Genomic DNA, 14,672 nt, shown 5'->3' with positions numbered 1-14,672 from the left:
ATTAAAGGTCTTGACAATCATAAATTGTAAACCATTTGTTTTTAGGAACTTTGCTATACAGCCAGATAACGCTTTCAATCTCTAAACAGTTTTTGGTGTTACAGTTTCATAGTCTTGATCCCAGCTGGGGCTCAGGAGCAGCTCTTGCTGCTCTTCATTGTGAGCCAGCTACTCCTGAATGTCTGACCAGAGTCACCCTAAATCTGAGCTCTGATGGTCACAACGTGCACAGCAAACAAAGAAATGCTGCACTGGGAGAGGAGTCAGTCTGAGAAAACAGAGCAGGTTCTCTTGCAGCTTTCAAGTGTCATCTGCTATGGAAAAATACAGTCTACAGAAAGATGACAGCATGCTAAATCCCTCTTACTGCCCTGACTTGCTGCCAAACAACTGTCTCAGCTGTATCATATCAGGTAAATGTACTAATTTGTAACATAAGACATTGACAGGAGTACTACATCCTTTATTTGTAAATTACTAGCGTCATAATTCAGTCAAGAAAAAGTTGTCAGCATTATAATATTCCCATTAACATGCTGTTGTGTACAGCATCTGATGGGGAAAATGGCTCCTAATGGTATTTAATGTCTAAATTTCTGCCAGGTTTTTGCTTTTTCGTTTGATCATCTTTCTTGAGCTTTCCAAAGGCTTGCTGGTTCCTGGTGTTTCCTTGTGCTTGTCTGTTTTGGGGGAAGGTTTGCCTGCACAAGGCTGTGCCCAGAGCAGAGCAGCAGCCAGGAGGGTTCCAGGCTGCCCTGTCCCTGTGGTGCCAGCTGTGCCAGGGCAGGGGGTGATGGGGCAGAGTCACCCTGGTTCCCTGCAGACCAGCAGGGACTCACCCTGTGCTGCCCCTTTGTCACCACACTGGCATTAATAATTGCATTTATTCTGTAGTTACAGGTGGGGCTGAGAACATTCCTGCTGGAAAGGTTTCCCAGCACTTCCTTTTCTGAGTGTTGGGTTCTTTACTGCTTTGCTGCTGCTCAGGCAATTGGGGTTAGAGTTCTTGGGGTCTGGCTTATTCTGCAGAAGAAATGATCTTGAAAGTTTCAAGCAAAGTACTAATTATTTCATTAGAGGAATTGAGAAAAATAGTTGGCCTGTTTTGCTTGGGATTTAAAACAAAAATAATTGGTGGCTGGTTCTCTGAGAAAGTCCCGTGCTGATTTGAAGCTGGTGCTTAATGCTAGTCAGACAAAACCAGGATTTCTGTTTTAAAAATTAAAAACAAGAAAGATACAACTTCCCTTCATCTTTTTGAATGCTCTTTCTTTTGTCAGTTGTGGGTTTTTTTGACCAGTGATGGTGTCCCACAGCTCCAAAGTACATTTCCATTCCTGACTGACATTGGAGATGTACTTTTGCAAACGTGTTGCTCTTTACACATGTTGCTTTTTGGCTAGCTGTACGTCTGAAAAACAGAATATATTTATAAATTAAACTTGCACAAACCACCACTTTGTGCTCTGTAGTACCCCGCTGCAGCTGTTTGAATAGTTTGCTTTTTATTTATTCTCCATTGGCCAAAAAAAAAGGTTATTAAACAGGAATGGAGCACGAGAGATTTCTAAAAATGAATAAAGGTAAAAGGAAAAGAAGTCTCACTACAGTCACTGTCAAGAATGTGCAGAGTATATTGCTGATGGTTTTGCTTTATTAGAATAACTTAAATTGCAAAACAAAGTTCTAAAGTTTCATTAGCTACAAATTCCAGTCAGAGAAGATTGCTCCTTTTCTCTGGAATCACCTGTAAAGGAATTTCCATTTGTGATAATAGATATACTTACCTGATCCTTTCTGCTTAGCTTCCAGAAGAGTCACCCAGCTGAACACAGCCCAGCCAGGAGTATGTGCTTATCCTTGTAACACCAGAGCTCCTTTTCTGCCAGTTCCTGCACAACTGGGGTTTTCAGCATTCTTACCAGTGCAACAACTATGGGAGCTGTAATTTCTTTTTTTTATCTTGGAATATAATTTGTACAACAGCTGCCAGTTTAATGACAGGGCTGTTTAGCTGGTAAAATTACCTATTGGAGAAATAACGTATGCTATCCTCTCACAATAATTTTAATTTATTTCTAACTACCAGTCATTTTCTTGGTGGATGGAAGGCAGCCAAGGTCATCCTATGTTTTATTCTACCCATAAATCATTAGTTTGCAACTGTCTCCTGATTTTTATTGTTACCAACAATGGCTAAACTAATGGAAATAAACATTGGATTGTATCCCAGTGGCAGACGAGTTTTAGGGCAGGGCATTCTGTACAGACAGCACTAATAGAATTGAGCCAAGTTATTGCTCCTGCATTAGACACAAGTAAGCTTCTGGCTAAAATGTTCATTGATCTCTCAGAAACTGTCAGTCCTACTGTGTTGTTAGACCATTAAAGGGGAGCACTCCCTGATTCACTGCTAAGTCTCTTTTTGAGTCTTACATGTGTATTATAAAATATCAGCTAGGATGGGTGGCCCACTTAATAAAACCAGGCATGTCAAAGGAGATGTTATCTAGAGCTCCAGGTAGGTCTGTCAATTTACCTGCTTAGAAATAATCACCTAAGGCATCATTTGAGTGAGGAAGTGCTCACAAGTTATCTTCTACAGAAGAACATTTCTTTGCTCACTGGCTCTCTTTGAGATTTGCAAGGTTCTTCCACAGAGCTGATACCTGTGAGTTAATTTAAGCAAATCAAAGCATATGTTGAAGGTTATATGCCTTTTTTTTTTGCCATCTGGTGATATGTACAGTGTGGTCCTGCCCTACAGGCTGAGGAGAGGATGGTGTACCTGAAGTACAGACCATGGTTTCCTCAGTCCAGGTGTCTGCTCAGATCACTACATCAGCTCCTACTGCAAATAGAAATTCGACATGTTACCTTGGCCCAGAATTTTACCTTAAAAAGACTGTTATACATACCTCCTAATGATTTATTTTAGCTGCTCTAGACTGCCTGAATCTCAGAGCAATCTCATTAGCTCTTGTACACATTAGAACTGCCTGAGGTCAGTGTGCAGTATAATCTCCAGTAGATAGAAGTACCCACAGCCTAATTTGCTCGTGCAGCCTCTCGCTGCATTTCACCTATGAGGAACACACCCTTAGCCTTAACCTTTGGCTTAGGGGCTGACACTGGATTCCAGCACCCGCAGGATCCTGGGATAATGCTTAGGAAGCAATTCCTACCCAACCAATCCTCTCTGTAGATTCCTTATGAACAAAAACTGTTTCTTGTCTGTCACAGAGTCCATCAGTACCTGGATTCGTGTCTGTAACTGGGTGGCACTGGCACTGAGATTTGGTATCTGTGACAGGGTGACACCAGTGCCCAGTTCAGTGCCTGGGACCGGCAGTGCCTCAGTCCGGTGGCTGTGACAGGGTGACACTGGAGCCCAGTGCAGTCCCTGTACCCGCTGTGTCCCGTGCCCGCTGTGCCCGCGGTTGGTGGCGCGGCTGCAGTTCCCGCTGCCCTCGGCAGGTGGCAGCAGCGCCGCGCGGCGAGCCCGGGGCCGGAGTCGAGCGCGGCCCTCACGGACTGGGCCCGGAACCGCTGCCGGCCGTGCGGGCTGAGGGCTGGCAGAAACCTGGCAATAACCTGCAAAAACCTGGCAGTAACCTGGTAATACCCTGGCAATAACCTGCAAAAACCTGGCAGTAACCTGGTAATACCCTGGCAAAAGCTTGTGCTCTTCGGAAATGCTGATTCCGTCCCAGGAGCTGTGAGTGTGCAGGAGGCCTCTGGCCTCTCCCCGTTTCTCCTTCACTCCTGTACAACGCAGCGATGCATTCAGGTTCTGATTGCTACAATGCTCAGCAAACCTTTGTAAATGCTGAAGCTCCTTAAATTGGATCTGATGCAGACATTTATTGAGCTGACTTTTAGCTAGTTCTGTCTGTCTGTGTTAAAAAACACCTGCCAGATTTTCTGTCTTGCATGAAAAAAGGAAATCGTTCCATACCTCTAGGCCAGAATTAAGCATTTCAATTTACAGTTATTTATTTTTCTGACACATGTGAATGTTTTTGGAGGGTGAAATGTATGTTTCAGTTAGACAACATGAAAAAAAATCTCAGATTTCTTTTTTGGCTAATTTGTTTGAGTGCATTTTTTCCCTTAAACCAAAGGAGTGTCTGAAAGGGTATCTTTCTCTCTTTAGAGGTGGAATGTAAAGGTATTTCTTGTGATTCCTTGTTTTTTTCAAGTCAAGGATAAAACCTGAAATTCCCTATGTTCATACTGGCACGAGCACCTTGAGTGTCAGGACGCTTCAGGCTGGCTGGGAACAGAGTTAGCAGAGCCAGTTCTTCCCAGCAATAGGTTAAGCACAATAACAAGAATCTGCCATGGAGGCTTCATTGCAGGAAATCAGGGAGCAGGGCAGTGTTTTGACATTTGCTGATTCCACCTGACTCCTGACTGCCACTGCCTGAAGAGCTTTGGTTAAAAGCAGTGAGCACTTGCAGCCAGCTGTTTGCAGCTGGATTGCAGATGGAGGAAAAGCTGTGTGCTTTCTTAGAGCTCTGGATTAGCTGCTTTAATGGGATCTGGAAAACTTGAGCTGCCCTTTGGCTTTCTAGATTTGAGTCTTGCAATAGCCTTCCAGTTAGTGCAGTTCCTTCCCAGCTGCTCTGGAAAGCAGAGAGTGTCCAGGTGTGGCAAACTGGAATCCCTTTTCCTTTCCTGAATCTGTGGAAATTCTGTCTGGTTTCCCCTCCCCAGTGTTTGCACCACGTCTGACTGCAGGGAACAAATAGGGTGTGGTGATGGCTTCCAAAATCTGCCAGTGAAGCAGATCTGAGTCACATCTGAGGGTGAGGCACAGCCAGGGCTGTTCCACAGCAGTTTTCCAGCATGGAGGTGCCAATTCCATGTGTGCTGTGGGCATGGAGTGGCACTGCCATGTCCTCCTGCTCTGCTGTGGCTCTGCAGGCCCTGAGCCAGGGGAGGCTCAGCAATGCCACATTGGAGTGTTTGCCTCTTACTCACCTCATTTGTGTTTCCCTCTCCAACTCTAGAATTAGACATGACTTGGTCACTGCTGTACTACTGATTTTATAGAGTTACTCTTTTAAAGAGAAACTCTTCCTTGCAGCCCCACAGCTGTGCTGTTTGGCACAGGGAGTTCCCTGCTTATAAAAGGGTTTAAAGAGTCTCTGCAGCCTCTCCAAAAAAACTGTTTTCCTTCTTGCATTGTAGATGATACTGTCTATCAAAAACGAAATCTGCTGTGTCCCTCAGTCAGATTGTACCTGGTGGCTTCTTGTTTTCAGGGGTCTGCTTTATAATACCAGTCATGAGCAAATCCCCCTATCTGTAGAAGTTCTTTAATATGTTCAAGAGGAATGGCCAGAAAAGTGGTGACCTTCCCCAGGGTTTTCTGCACACTGCTGAGTACAGAAGATTTCAAGTCAGAAGAGGACTGTAGGAAGAGGACTGTAGTATTCTCCCCTCCATTGGAGGCCTCATTACAAAGTCTGGTTATGCATATTTGTCATGAACCTAATTCCCTAAATACCTGTTAAAAGTGGTCTCTTGCTATAAAGGTTACATGAGGTTTGCAGTAAGAATTGTTAAAATTGTCTAAAATTACCTTCAGGACTCAGCTGTGCAAAACAGAGGAGCAGCATGAGGCAGTCAATGTCTTTAGATGTGTGAGCAATGGTCCAGCTCAGCACCAGCTTGGACTCATGTCCTGGCTCACCCCACTGTGTGTTTTCCCAGACCTGCAGTGTTCAGGGATGAGTAACAGGTCCCCAGCAGTAGCAATTCAGCTCTGGCTGTGCTCACATGACATCGGTTTGTGGTGTTGTTTTTTCCTCTAGTTTGAAATCAGGCAGCTGAGGGCCCACCTTGCTCAGCAGGACCTGGACCTGGCTGCAGAGAGAGAGGCTGCCCTGCAGGTGCCCCACGTGCTGAACAAGCAGAGCAGCAAGAGGTACAAGGTGGTGGCCACCGAAGACTCGGACGACGAAGGCACCGAGAACATCTCTGAGCTGCGACCTGCACGAGGTGAGAGCACAGCTGGTCCTGCACAGGGGATCCCACTGATCTCCTTCACTCCTGCAGGGATTCATTGCTGCATCTGCTCCCAAGTGGCAGGAGCTGTTGTATTTGGGAGCAGGTTCTAAACAGAGCCAAAGCAATGGCTACAATTTACCTTCCCAGTGTCCTCATGGTCACATCCATCAAACACTGCAGAAGCAGCAGCCAAATGGAAGCTGGCCAAGGGATAATCACTCACAGGTAAAAGCAAGGATATTGGGAAGAACATTGAAAAACAGTTTTAGTATTTGGCCACTTGCATTTCTGTGGTTTGGAGAGGACTCCAAACCTCCTGCATCAGCTGTGGGGCTTGCCTTGCCTGGAGGCTGTGCTCTCCCCGTGTCATAAAGCTGCCGGTGTTGGGCAGGGCAGCACTGGTGCCAGGCAAGGAGGGAAGGGCAGTGTGGGCATCCTGCTTGCATGTGTGAGTGCCACGTGGCCATGGTGAGGAGCACTCTGCTGGGCAGCTCTGTGCCTCAGGGATGACAACACTTACATCTGCTTGGATCACATTGTATTATGTAAGTGCTGGACGTGATTTTTTTTTTCTGGAAAAGACAAAGCTCCTTTCCTGTGATTCACCAGCCCCTTCCAGTGGAGTGCAGAATGTCTCCTGCTTTAGAGTAATATTCCAGAGGAGGCAACACTTTCTGCCTTTCTGCTGTGTTAGTATTCCTGGGGCATCTTAGCTTAATTATTGCGGATCTATTGGAATACAGAGTTTGCACAGTATCTTTATGTTGGTCAAACTCCTTAGAATTCAAGGCACAGATGCTTTAAAAGCTGTTAGACACTTTCAAATTATAATCCTTTCCTTTCTCTACAGAGTAGTGAAAGCATGTAGAAAATTGGTTTGGTTTTTTTCCACTTTAAAATATCTAAGCACTAACTACAGTAAAGCCATTAATTATTCCTGATATGAAATTGTATTTAAAAGCAGCCAGTTGAGCAGACTGACCCCTAAAATGCATTTCCCTCTTTTTTGTAGTATTTCAGAGGTTTCCCCAGTGGACAGATTATAATTTATGCATGTGTTCCTTGCGGGTTACGTTTGGAACTGAAGAGTGTTGTGCACACTGTAAGGAGGCTTGCTGAAATTTTAGTGCTGTGGAGGTTGGTTTAAAATTCTTCTGTTCAAGGTATTCCCTCCAACATCCAGGTTAACAGAATTACTCATTATTTATAGCTTCCTGTAAAATGCTGCCCACACTTGCAACAAAGTAGAACACCCAATCTTCAGGATTGATTTCTGCACTTAGGTTACATGATTAGAGGGATTTGTGTTTTTCACTGATAAAAAAGGCATTGAGCAAATAAGAAAACATGGGTTGCTTCACTTATTGGGTCAGGTGCAGTTACGTTATATTTAAACATTTATAGTGAATTTGCAGAACAAATTTCCAATTCCTGGAGGTCATCTAAAAGTACTAGAGGTAAAGTTTCTTGTGCACTGTATTATATTTGCATACAAAGTCTTTGTAGGTGCCTTGAGTGCATATTTTCAGAGCCTAAATTAGGGTGACAGTATTTGAACAAGTATTTTCTGTGGAATGAGGCAGGAGCTGGACAGGAGAAATTCCCTGTGTTCTGCAGCAGTCTGTGGCAGTCTGATATCCCTTGGGGCCCAAGTCAGAGTGCCTGAGACACCCCAGAGCAGCAGTGGTGTCAGTGTGCACAGCCCAGGGCACAGGCAGTCCAGGCAGAGGATTTCACACAGCATTTCCAGGATGGCTCTGTGTAAATTGGGAATCTCAGCTCACAGCTGGAGAAGGCAGTGAGGATCCTGGGCCAGCCCTGCCTCATTGTTCTCCCTCCCCACCTCGACTGGGGCTTTCTTCTCCAGCTCTCTGGCACCAGCTTTTATTCCCAGTGATGAGCTGGCAGTGGCTGCAGCAGCTTCCACCATCCTCCCTTTGCCATGCTGGCAGTATCTGCTCATTCTGCACCTCCTGAGCAGTGCAGGTGTCAGCCAGAGCTGCCTGTGCTGTGCCAGGGGGCAGCAGGGCATGGCTGAGGTGTCTCCATGTCCTCTGGGTGGGATCTCCCATCTCCCCAGCTGCTGGGGCATGTGAAATGTCAGAGATGTGGCTGTGCAGAGCACAGGCAGACAAGACACAAGACAACTCCTGTATTCTCCTGCAGTCACCCTGGCTGTGCTGCCTTCAGGGCTTCCCACACCCCTTGCTCTGCCTGGAACTTCAGCCACCAATGTTTTAACCTTTGGATCAAGGGTTACATTTTGCAAGTTACCCTGTGTGTCAGACCACGTTTTCTCTAAGCTGTGTTTTTCATCCTCAAAGATTCCAGAGTGAGGACTGCAGCTAATCATCCCGAGTGCCCCTTGGCACTTGTGAGCTCTGGATCATGCCTGCCATGGCCTCTTGCACTGCTAGGGAGAGGAGAAATGAGGGACCAGGTCACCTCAGTGTGGAGAGGGAGGCAGCAGTTCAAAGCCACCATTCAGCTGTTTGGCACAACACGCTCTGATGTGCTGTTCTTTTATGCTCTGGCAGAACATTAGCCCTGCATACAACACCTGAGGTTGGGGGATGGAATGGAATGCCTGTGTTTTTGCCAAATGAAACTTTGTCAGCCTTCACAAAAATCACTGTCTTCAGAGAGCTCTGAATTCTGCCAAACCAGCAAGCTTGAGTTGGCTAGAGAACATACTGCATGAGAAAATGGGATATTCCATCCCAAGCTAATCTAATTTCCCCCATCTATATTGAACAATGGAAACATTCAGTGCAGAATTCTTCACCATGAAGGGCTGATGGAATAAGAAAGCATTGAGACTTTTTACTCATTTCCCTACCTGGAAGTTTTATGGGACAGTGCATAAGTTAAAGCTCCTCAGGGGCAGCTGTAGCTTGTCTCTGGTATTTACACAGGATTTTGTGCAACCATTTACTACAGCATTCAGTAAAGTAAGTCAGGTAACCCCAGTATCACATGGTACGTGCAGCACCTCTGCAGATTTGTGTGAGGATACACAGTGACTGCACCAGGGGAGCTCTGTGTGTGCTGGCTGATTTGGCAGTTTTCAATTCCATGTTTTCACCCAGATTTCCTGCAGCTGATGTCCTGCTCTTTGTATTAAAGTGCCTTAATTGCAGGTACGAGACTGGGAGAAGCAAGAGCTCTGGTCAGATGGACAGTGGGCTCTGAAGGAGTTCCTTAACTCCCCAGCTCTCATTTCATGCCTCCTCCTGAAGGCCAGTCCTGTGCTGATTCTGGGAACCATGAGCTGGGTGCTGCCTCCCACTTCTGTCTCCTCAGGGCAGTTCACCAAGAGACCTCCTGACACAGTGGGAACAACACTGTGGAAAATGTATGGATATATGGTATTTCCTAATTAATATGGTAAAGAAGCAGGAATATATTTCACCTTTAATTTACTTTGAATTGAGGTTTCCATTCTCTTGCCAAGAATTTTATCTCCAGACCAGACAAATGTGAAGTCTGAAAGAGCTTTCAGCCTGCAGGTCAAAGGGGACCAATATCAACAGCAGGAAACAAACAGAGCCCAGAGAAGGGCAGGGCTGGAGGAGCTGCAAACCCAGGGCAGAGCTCTGACATTTGCTGCACTCTCAGAGCACTTCAGCTCTGTTTGTGAAGAGCTTGGGCTGAAAGCTGCTGCCTGTGAGTGCACAGCAGCATCACTAATGATGTTCAGGAGCATTGTGGTCAGCCTTGCTCTGAGAGCAGGGAACTACCCTGAGTGCTCCTTTCTTCTTCCCAGAGATGGTTGCCATTTCACATAATGGCAAATACCATCCTATCTATTAATCTCTAAATTATAAAGAAGTTCTAAATTATAAAGGAGTTCTTAGCCCATACAGTATGTAACTGGTCATGGTGAGAATAACAGCTAATGTTTTCTTGTGTTACACAAATCATTTTTAGTGTTTGGTATACAAAGTTCCAGGCTTCAGGGAATGCCAGGTTCACAGTGCCCCCTCTAGCCATTAATACTTCCTTCCAAAATTTATTATTCTTTAATCTCTCCCATAACATATGAATTAGAGTCCCTAGTGGAAATTCCTCATTTTCCTGCATATATCATTTCAGTTTTTGAAATCCTACAGTGCTGCCATATTGTAAGATTAATATACCACCCTTCTGTTCCTCTGAGCAAGAACCGGAACTTCACATGGCCAGAAACCTTTCTTTAACTGTTCTGAGTCAAATTTCCATTTTTATGGGGTTAGCAGTAAGTCTTTTGCTTTGGGGGAATGCTGCAATTTATGATCATGCTTTAAAGAAAAGTAAAGCTTGCCCTCCCCATAGGTACCCACTGTTTTGTAAGTGAAGAAAGTAGGAGATTGGAAGGAGAGCATGAAAACTTTTGGAGCTTCAGAGGGCTTCCCTTAACATTATTCATAAGCTGTGTGAGAAGGCAAAGCAGGGCACTGGGAAGGATTTTGTCAGTTGTTCCTTGCAAGGCAGTCTGTGCTGGTTGGATGCTTTAAACTCTAAGCCAGTTCCTTTGGTGATCATCTGTTAGTGCTCTAAAAGAACCCTGTTAGTGCAAAACAATAGATAAAGAATAGTTTATGGTTATTTTCAAATGGTGAAATGTATCTACTTTGAAGTCTGCTCCTGGAAGTATCTAAGTGCACACCACTTCAGCTTGACTTCTCTCTAGGTGCCTCTCCCAGGCTTTGTGGTTCTCTGTGCACTGACCAGCCAGGCAGGAATCAAAGGAATGAAACCTTAAGCAACACTTAGAGAAATGTGTGTGCAGTTAGTGGAGTCAGGCTCTTGTATTTCACAGTCACAAATGGGTGGGGTAGGCACTGCTCACTCCCAGAAGGGGGGAGCCCACAGTCACGGCTGTGGGGCTGAAGTTGTCTCTCATCATTACTGTGAAGAGGTGTGAAGACACTGCTGACAGGTAGAGGAGCACAGAGCTGGAATGCTTTCCACTGTCCAAGCATGCAGCCTCTCAGAAGGATCCCTTTCATGAGCAGATGGTGCTCCCCTGCAGCAGTGATTGCTCTGCCCTCTGCTGCCCTGCCAGACGCCTGCCTTCTCAAGTGTTACAAGTCTTCTCCTAATTCTCAGATTACAGTTATTTGTTGCCAGTTAATCACAGTTTGTTCTTGAATCCTTTTGCTTATTTTTTTCTTATCTTGATGATTGTTTTGGTGGCAGCCATATTCTGCCTTAGCTTTGTATTTTAGACTCAGCCAATGTTGCTGTTTCACAGAGACAAACCCAGGTTCCTCTGAGTTGCTTCAGGCTGACTGTACTGACCAGCTCACATGTGGCTCTGCTGGTCCATGCTCAGGGAACAAGGTTGAGAAGGGCACTGAGAGTCCCCCAGGCAATGCTGTGCCCCCCTGACACAGAGCTGTGCTGCATCCCAGCCCTGCTCCAGCCAGCTCACAGTGCTCTTGCTGCATCATCTGCTCAAGTGAGGCCCAAAGCCCCCATCTGTTGTCAGGATTCTGGGTTTGTGTCCCAGCAGCATCTGCTGATCATGGAGCCTGTTGCATACCCCATGTTTCCTTCTGCACAATGACTTTGACCACAGAATGATTTCTTACTTAGAACCAGGCTGAAGCTGTTGCTGTGTTTTCTCTGCAAGCTGAGTTTACAGTTGCTCTCAAGATGGAATATCCATGTGCCCAGGCATCCATCCAGCCTCTGCAGGGACTGGATGTGTGTGTGAATTGAGCAGTGGTGTGACTACTGCAGCTTGCACTAATGTAGCAATCTGTCTTCAAACCAAAGGCAGGGGAAGTCTCCTGCAAAGTGCCAGCTGGCTGCTCTTGGTTCCTGTTGAAACAGATGAAAGATCTGTTTCTTTAGAAACCTCCTAGTAAAGACTTTTCTGGGAGGAAGTTGGGGTGAGACATTACTCTGAGGACTCACTTCCTCAGTGGGAGGCTGCACAACAGAAAAAAGAACCTTCCACTTCAGAAAATTCAGCTTGAGGAGACAGAAGCAGTGCAACCAATGGCAATAAAAATATTAAATAAAATACTCTAATCATGAAATATTTCAAAATAAAAACCCCTTTTAAGGCCTTTTCTTGTATGCAGGGGAGTTGCAGATCACTCATGAAGGCATTGATGAAACAATTAAAGATCACTGTTGAGGCATTATAGAACTGAAAGAGCTCTGCCTTGGGTGGAATGTCATTTATATATTTCACAAAATTTATGAGGTTTTTATGGGGCCGAGAGAGAGAGATTGCAATGTTGTCTCTTGGGTCAGATGAGATTATATGGCACTGTACTCTAAGTAGTTTATTACTCCCTGAGCCATTGCAGTGTGTGTTTGGTGTCCTGCAGGAAAAGAACAAGCAGATAACTTGGAAACCTTCATCAGACAAAATCCAGTGCTTGTCAGACAGATCCTGACTGAGAGCCACACGTTTTTTCAATAACTGGGGTTTGGGCAGCAGGCAGAGCTGGGACTGCATTGCAGGGGGGCTGCTTACAGTGCAGGCTGGGTTTGTGTGAGATGGGGCAGAGTCTGAGCAGCCTTCCAGTCAGACATTCCCTCCTGGGGGTGGGATTCTGCTGTTGGAGTCAGCCCCACTGCCCCTTTGTGGTCTCTGCTGCCTCCCCCTTGGAGCTGTCAGCCCACACTGCTTGAGCAAACTCTGCTGTGGCTGCAAAGAACTGTTCTGCTCCTTCCTTCCTTCCTTCCCTGCTCTGCTCCTTCCTTCCCCTGCTCTGCTCCTTCCTTCCTTCCTTCCTTCCCTGCTCTGCTCCTTCCTTCCTTGCCTGCTCTGCTCCTTCCTTCCTTCCTTGCCTGCTCTGCTCCTTCCTTCCTTCCTTCCCTGCTCTGCTCCTTCCTTCCCTTCCCTGCTCTGCTCCTTCCTTCCCTTCCCTGCTCTGCTCCTTCCTTCCTTCCTTCCTTCCTTCCTTCCTTCCTTCCTTCCTTCCTTCCTTCCTTCCTTCCTTCCTTCCTTCCTTCCTTCCTTCCTTCCTTCCTTCCTTCCTTCCTTCCTTCCTTCCTTCCTTCCTTCCTTCCTTCCTTCCTTCCTTCCTTCCTTCCTTCCTTCCTTCCTTCCTTCCTTCCTTCCTTTCCTTCCTTTCCTTCCTTCCTTTCCTCCCTCCCTCCCTCCCTCCCTGCTCTGCAGAACTCCCAGCTGAATTCCTCCCCAGGCTCTCACGGCCTCCATGCTCCCCCCCTGCAGGGAGGGTTGTAGAGAAATCCTTGTTCACCACAGGTTTTCACATGGGAAGAGCTGCCACACTCCTCCTTCTCAGCTCACACCTTTTGGAAGTTCATCACTAAATTTCCTGTCATCCACATTTCCTTGGGGCCATTTGTTAAGGGTGGAGGTGGCACAGAGGGACATGGCTTAGTGGCAGTGTTACTGGTAGGCTCAAAGGGCTTTTCCAACAGAAGAGTTTCTGTGGTTCCTGCTGGTACATGTAGCAAGAGGATCCCAGTCACCATCCATTGACATTTTCCTAAGATTGCCATTTTCATGGGAATTAGGATGGGAATGCTTTCCTTTCTGCTTACTGCCAGTTTTTTAGTTTACTGTAAATACCATTTGGGTATCTGTATAGCTAAAGATGCAAGGTCTGTCTACTGGAAAAGGAAGTGTAGATAACATTTCTGTGTATTGGAGGAGATGGATTTATTTCTAGGAAAGGAGAAAAAATAAATCTGGATCCTGAAAATTCCAAGGTGGTAGAAACAAAATAATAATTAAAAAAAAAAAAAAGTGCTCAGGCCCCTGTAAAAGCTGCTCTTCCCTGCTTGCTCCTACAAACTCCCTGCGTGCCACCAGCTGATCCTGATCCCATGGGAGCCCCACTCCAAGCAGGGACTTCATCTGGGACTCCCCACAATCCCTTCAGCAGTGTTCTGTGGTGCTGGGCACAACTGTGGCTTTGGGGGTACATTTTATAAGCACAGATGGGTGCTTTCGGTTGAGTATTTGTTGCATTATTTTGAACTCCTTTTTTCAGCAATGTAGAATATAATGGAAAGTAACTGGAATTGTTCATAACCTTCAATGCCCAAAGCAGCTGAGACTCCCATATGACTCAGATGAGTTTGTTAATTGTCAGTTTGCTTTAATGTAATGATTCAGAAACTTAATCTGTTGTTGAAATATTTATTCTGCTGCTGTTATTCCATTACTCTTTATTGGTGTTTATTGTAAGAAACTACTTAAGGTTGAATATATGTATTTTATCTTTACATACACATGCACACATGGATATATTTATACATATATTTTTAATTTATAGCTAAATAGATCAGCAGTGGTGAGCAACAACATTAATAAAGCCATCACATTAAGTAGACAGATGGGAGTTCCCCAGTCTTGTGTGCCAGTGGTCACACACAGAGCCAGGCCAGGCCAGAGAGAGCAGGGGCAGGGCATTTCTGGAGCCCCTCTCCAGGTGTTTGGCAGTGCCCAGTGCTCCATACAGAGCAGCCTGGCTCTGTTAGCTTGGCCTGGACACAGCTGCTTGTTTGGGAGCAGTGCCCTGGTACATTCTGTCAGCTGAGTGTGCAGTCCCAAGGAAGCCTTGTTTTGAGCATTGTCTTTGAGACACAAAAAGCAGGTGAGTGACTTCTCCATGCGTTTCCTCCCATTGATGCAAAGTGTCTTGGCTTTTGGAGAGGCTGTACTGGGAGCACCCAGG

At 45.8% G+C, this 14,672-nt stretch overlaps 1 protein-coding gene across 5 annotated transcripts in view; it reads left to right on the top strand.

Annotated features, from left to right (window-relative positions):
* The window catches only part of TMEM266 (transmembrane protein 266), a 104,516-nt gene that overhangs the window by 79,913 nt on the left and 9,931 nt on the right, over window positions 1–14,672 (top strand). For all 5 annotated transcript variants that reach the window (XM_063169476.1, XM_063169475.1, XM_063169473.1 and 2 more), the window contains one exon: window positions 5,823–6,009. In XM_063169476.1, the coding sequence (XP_063025546.1) occupies window positions 5,823–6,009 (187 nt within the window). The remainder of the gene's footprint in view (window positions 1–5,822; window positions 6,010–14,672) is intronic.

Source organism: Melospiza melodia, chromosome 15 (assembly GCF_035770615.1).
Source record: "Melospiza melodia melodia isolate bMelMel2 chromosome 15, bMelMel2.pri, whole genome shotgun sequence".
Classification (NCBI taxonomy): domain Eukaryota; kingdom Metazoa; phylum Chordata; class Aves; order Passeriformes; family Passerellidae; genus Melospiza; species Melospiza melodia.
The sequence above is the reverse complement of the archived record's forward strand: the minus strand, read 5'-3'. Positions and strand labels throughout refer to the sequence as shown.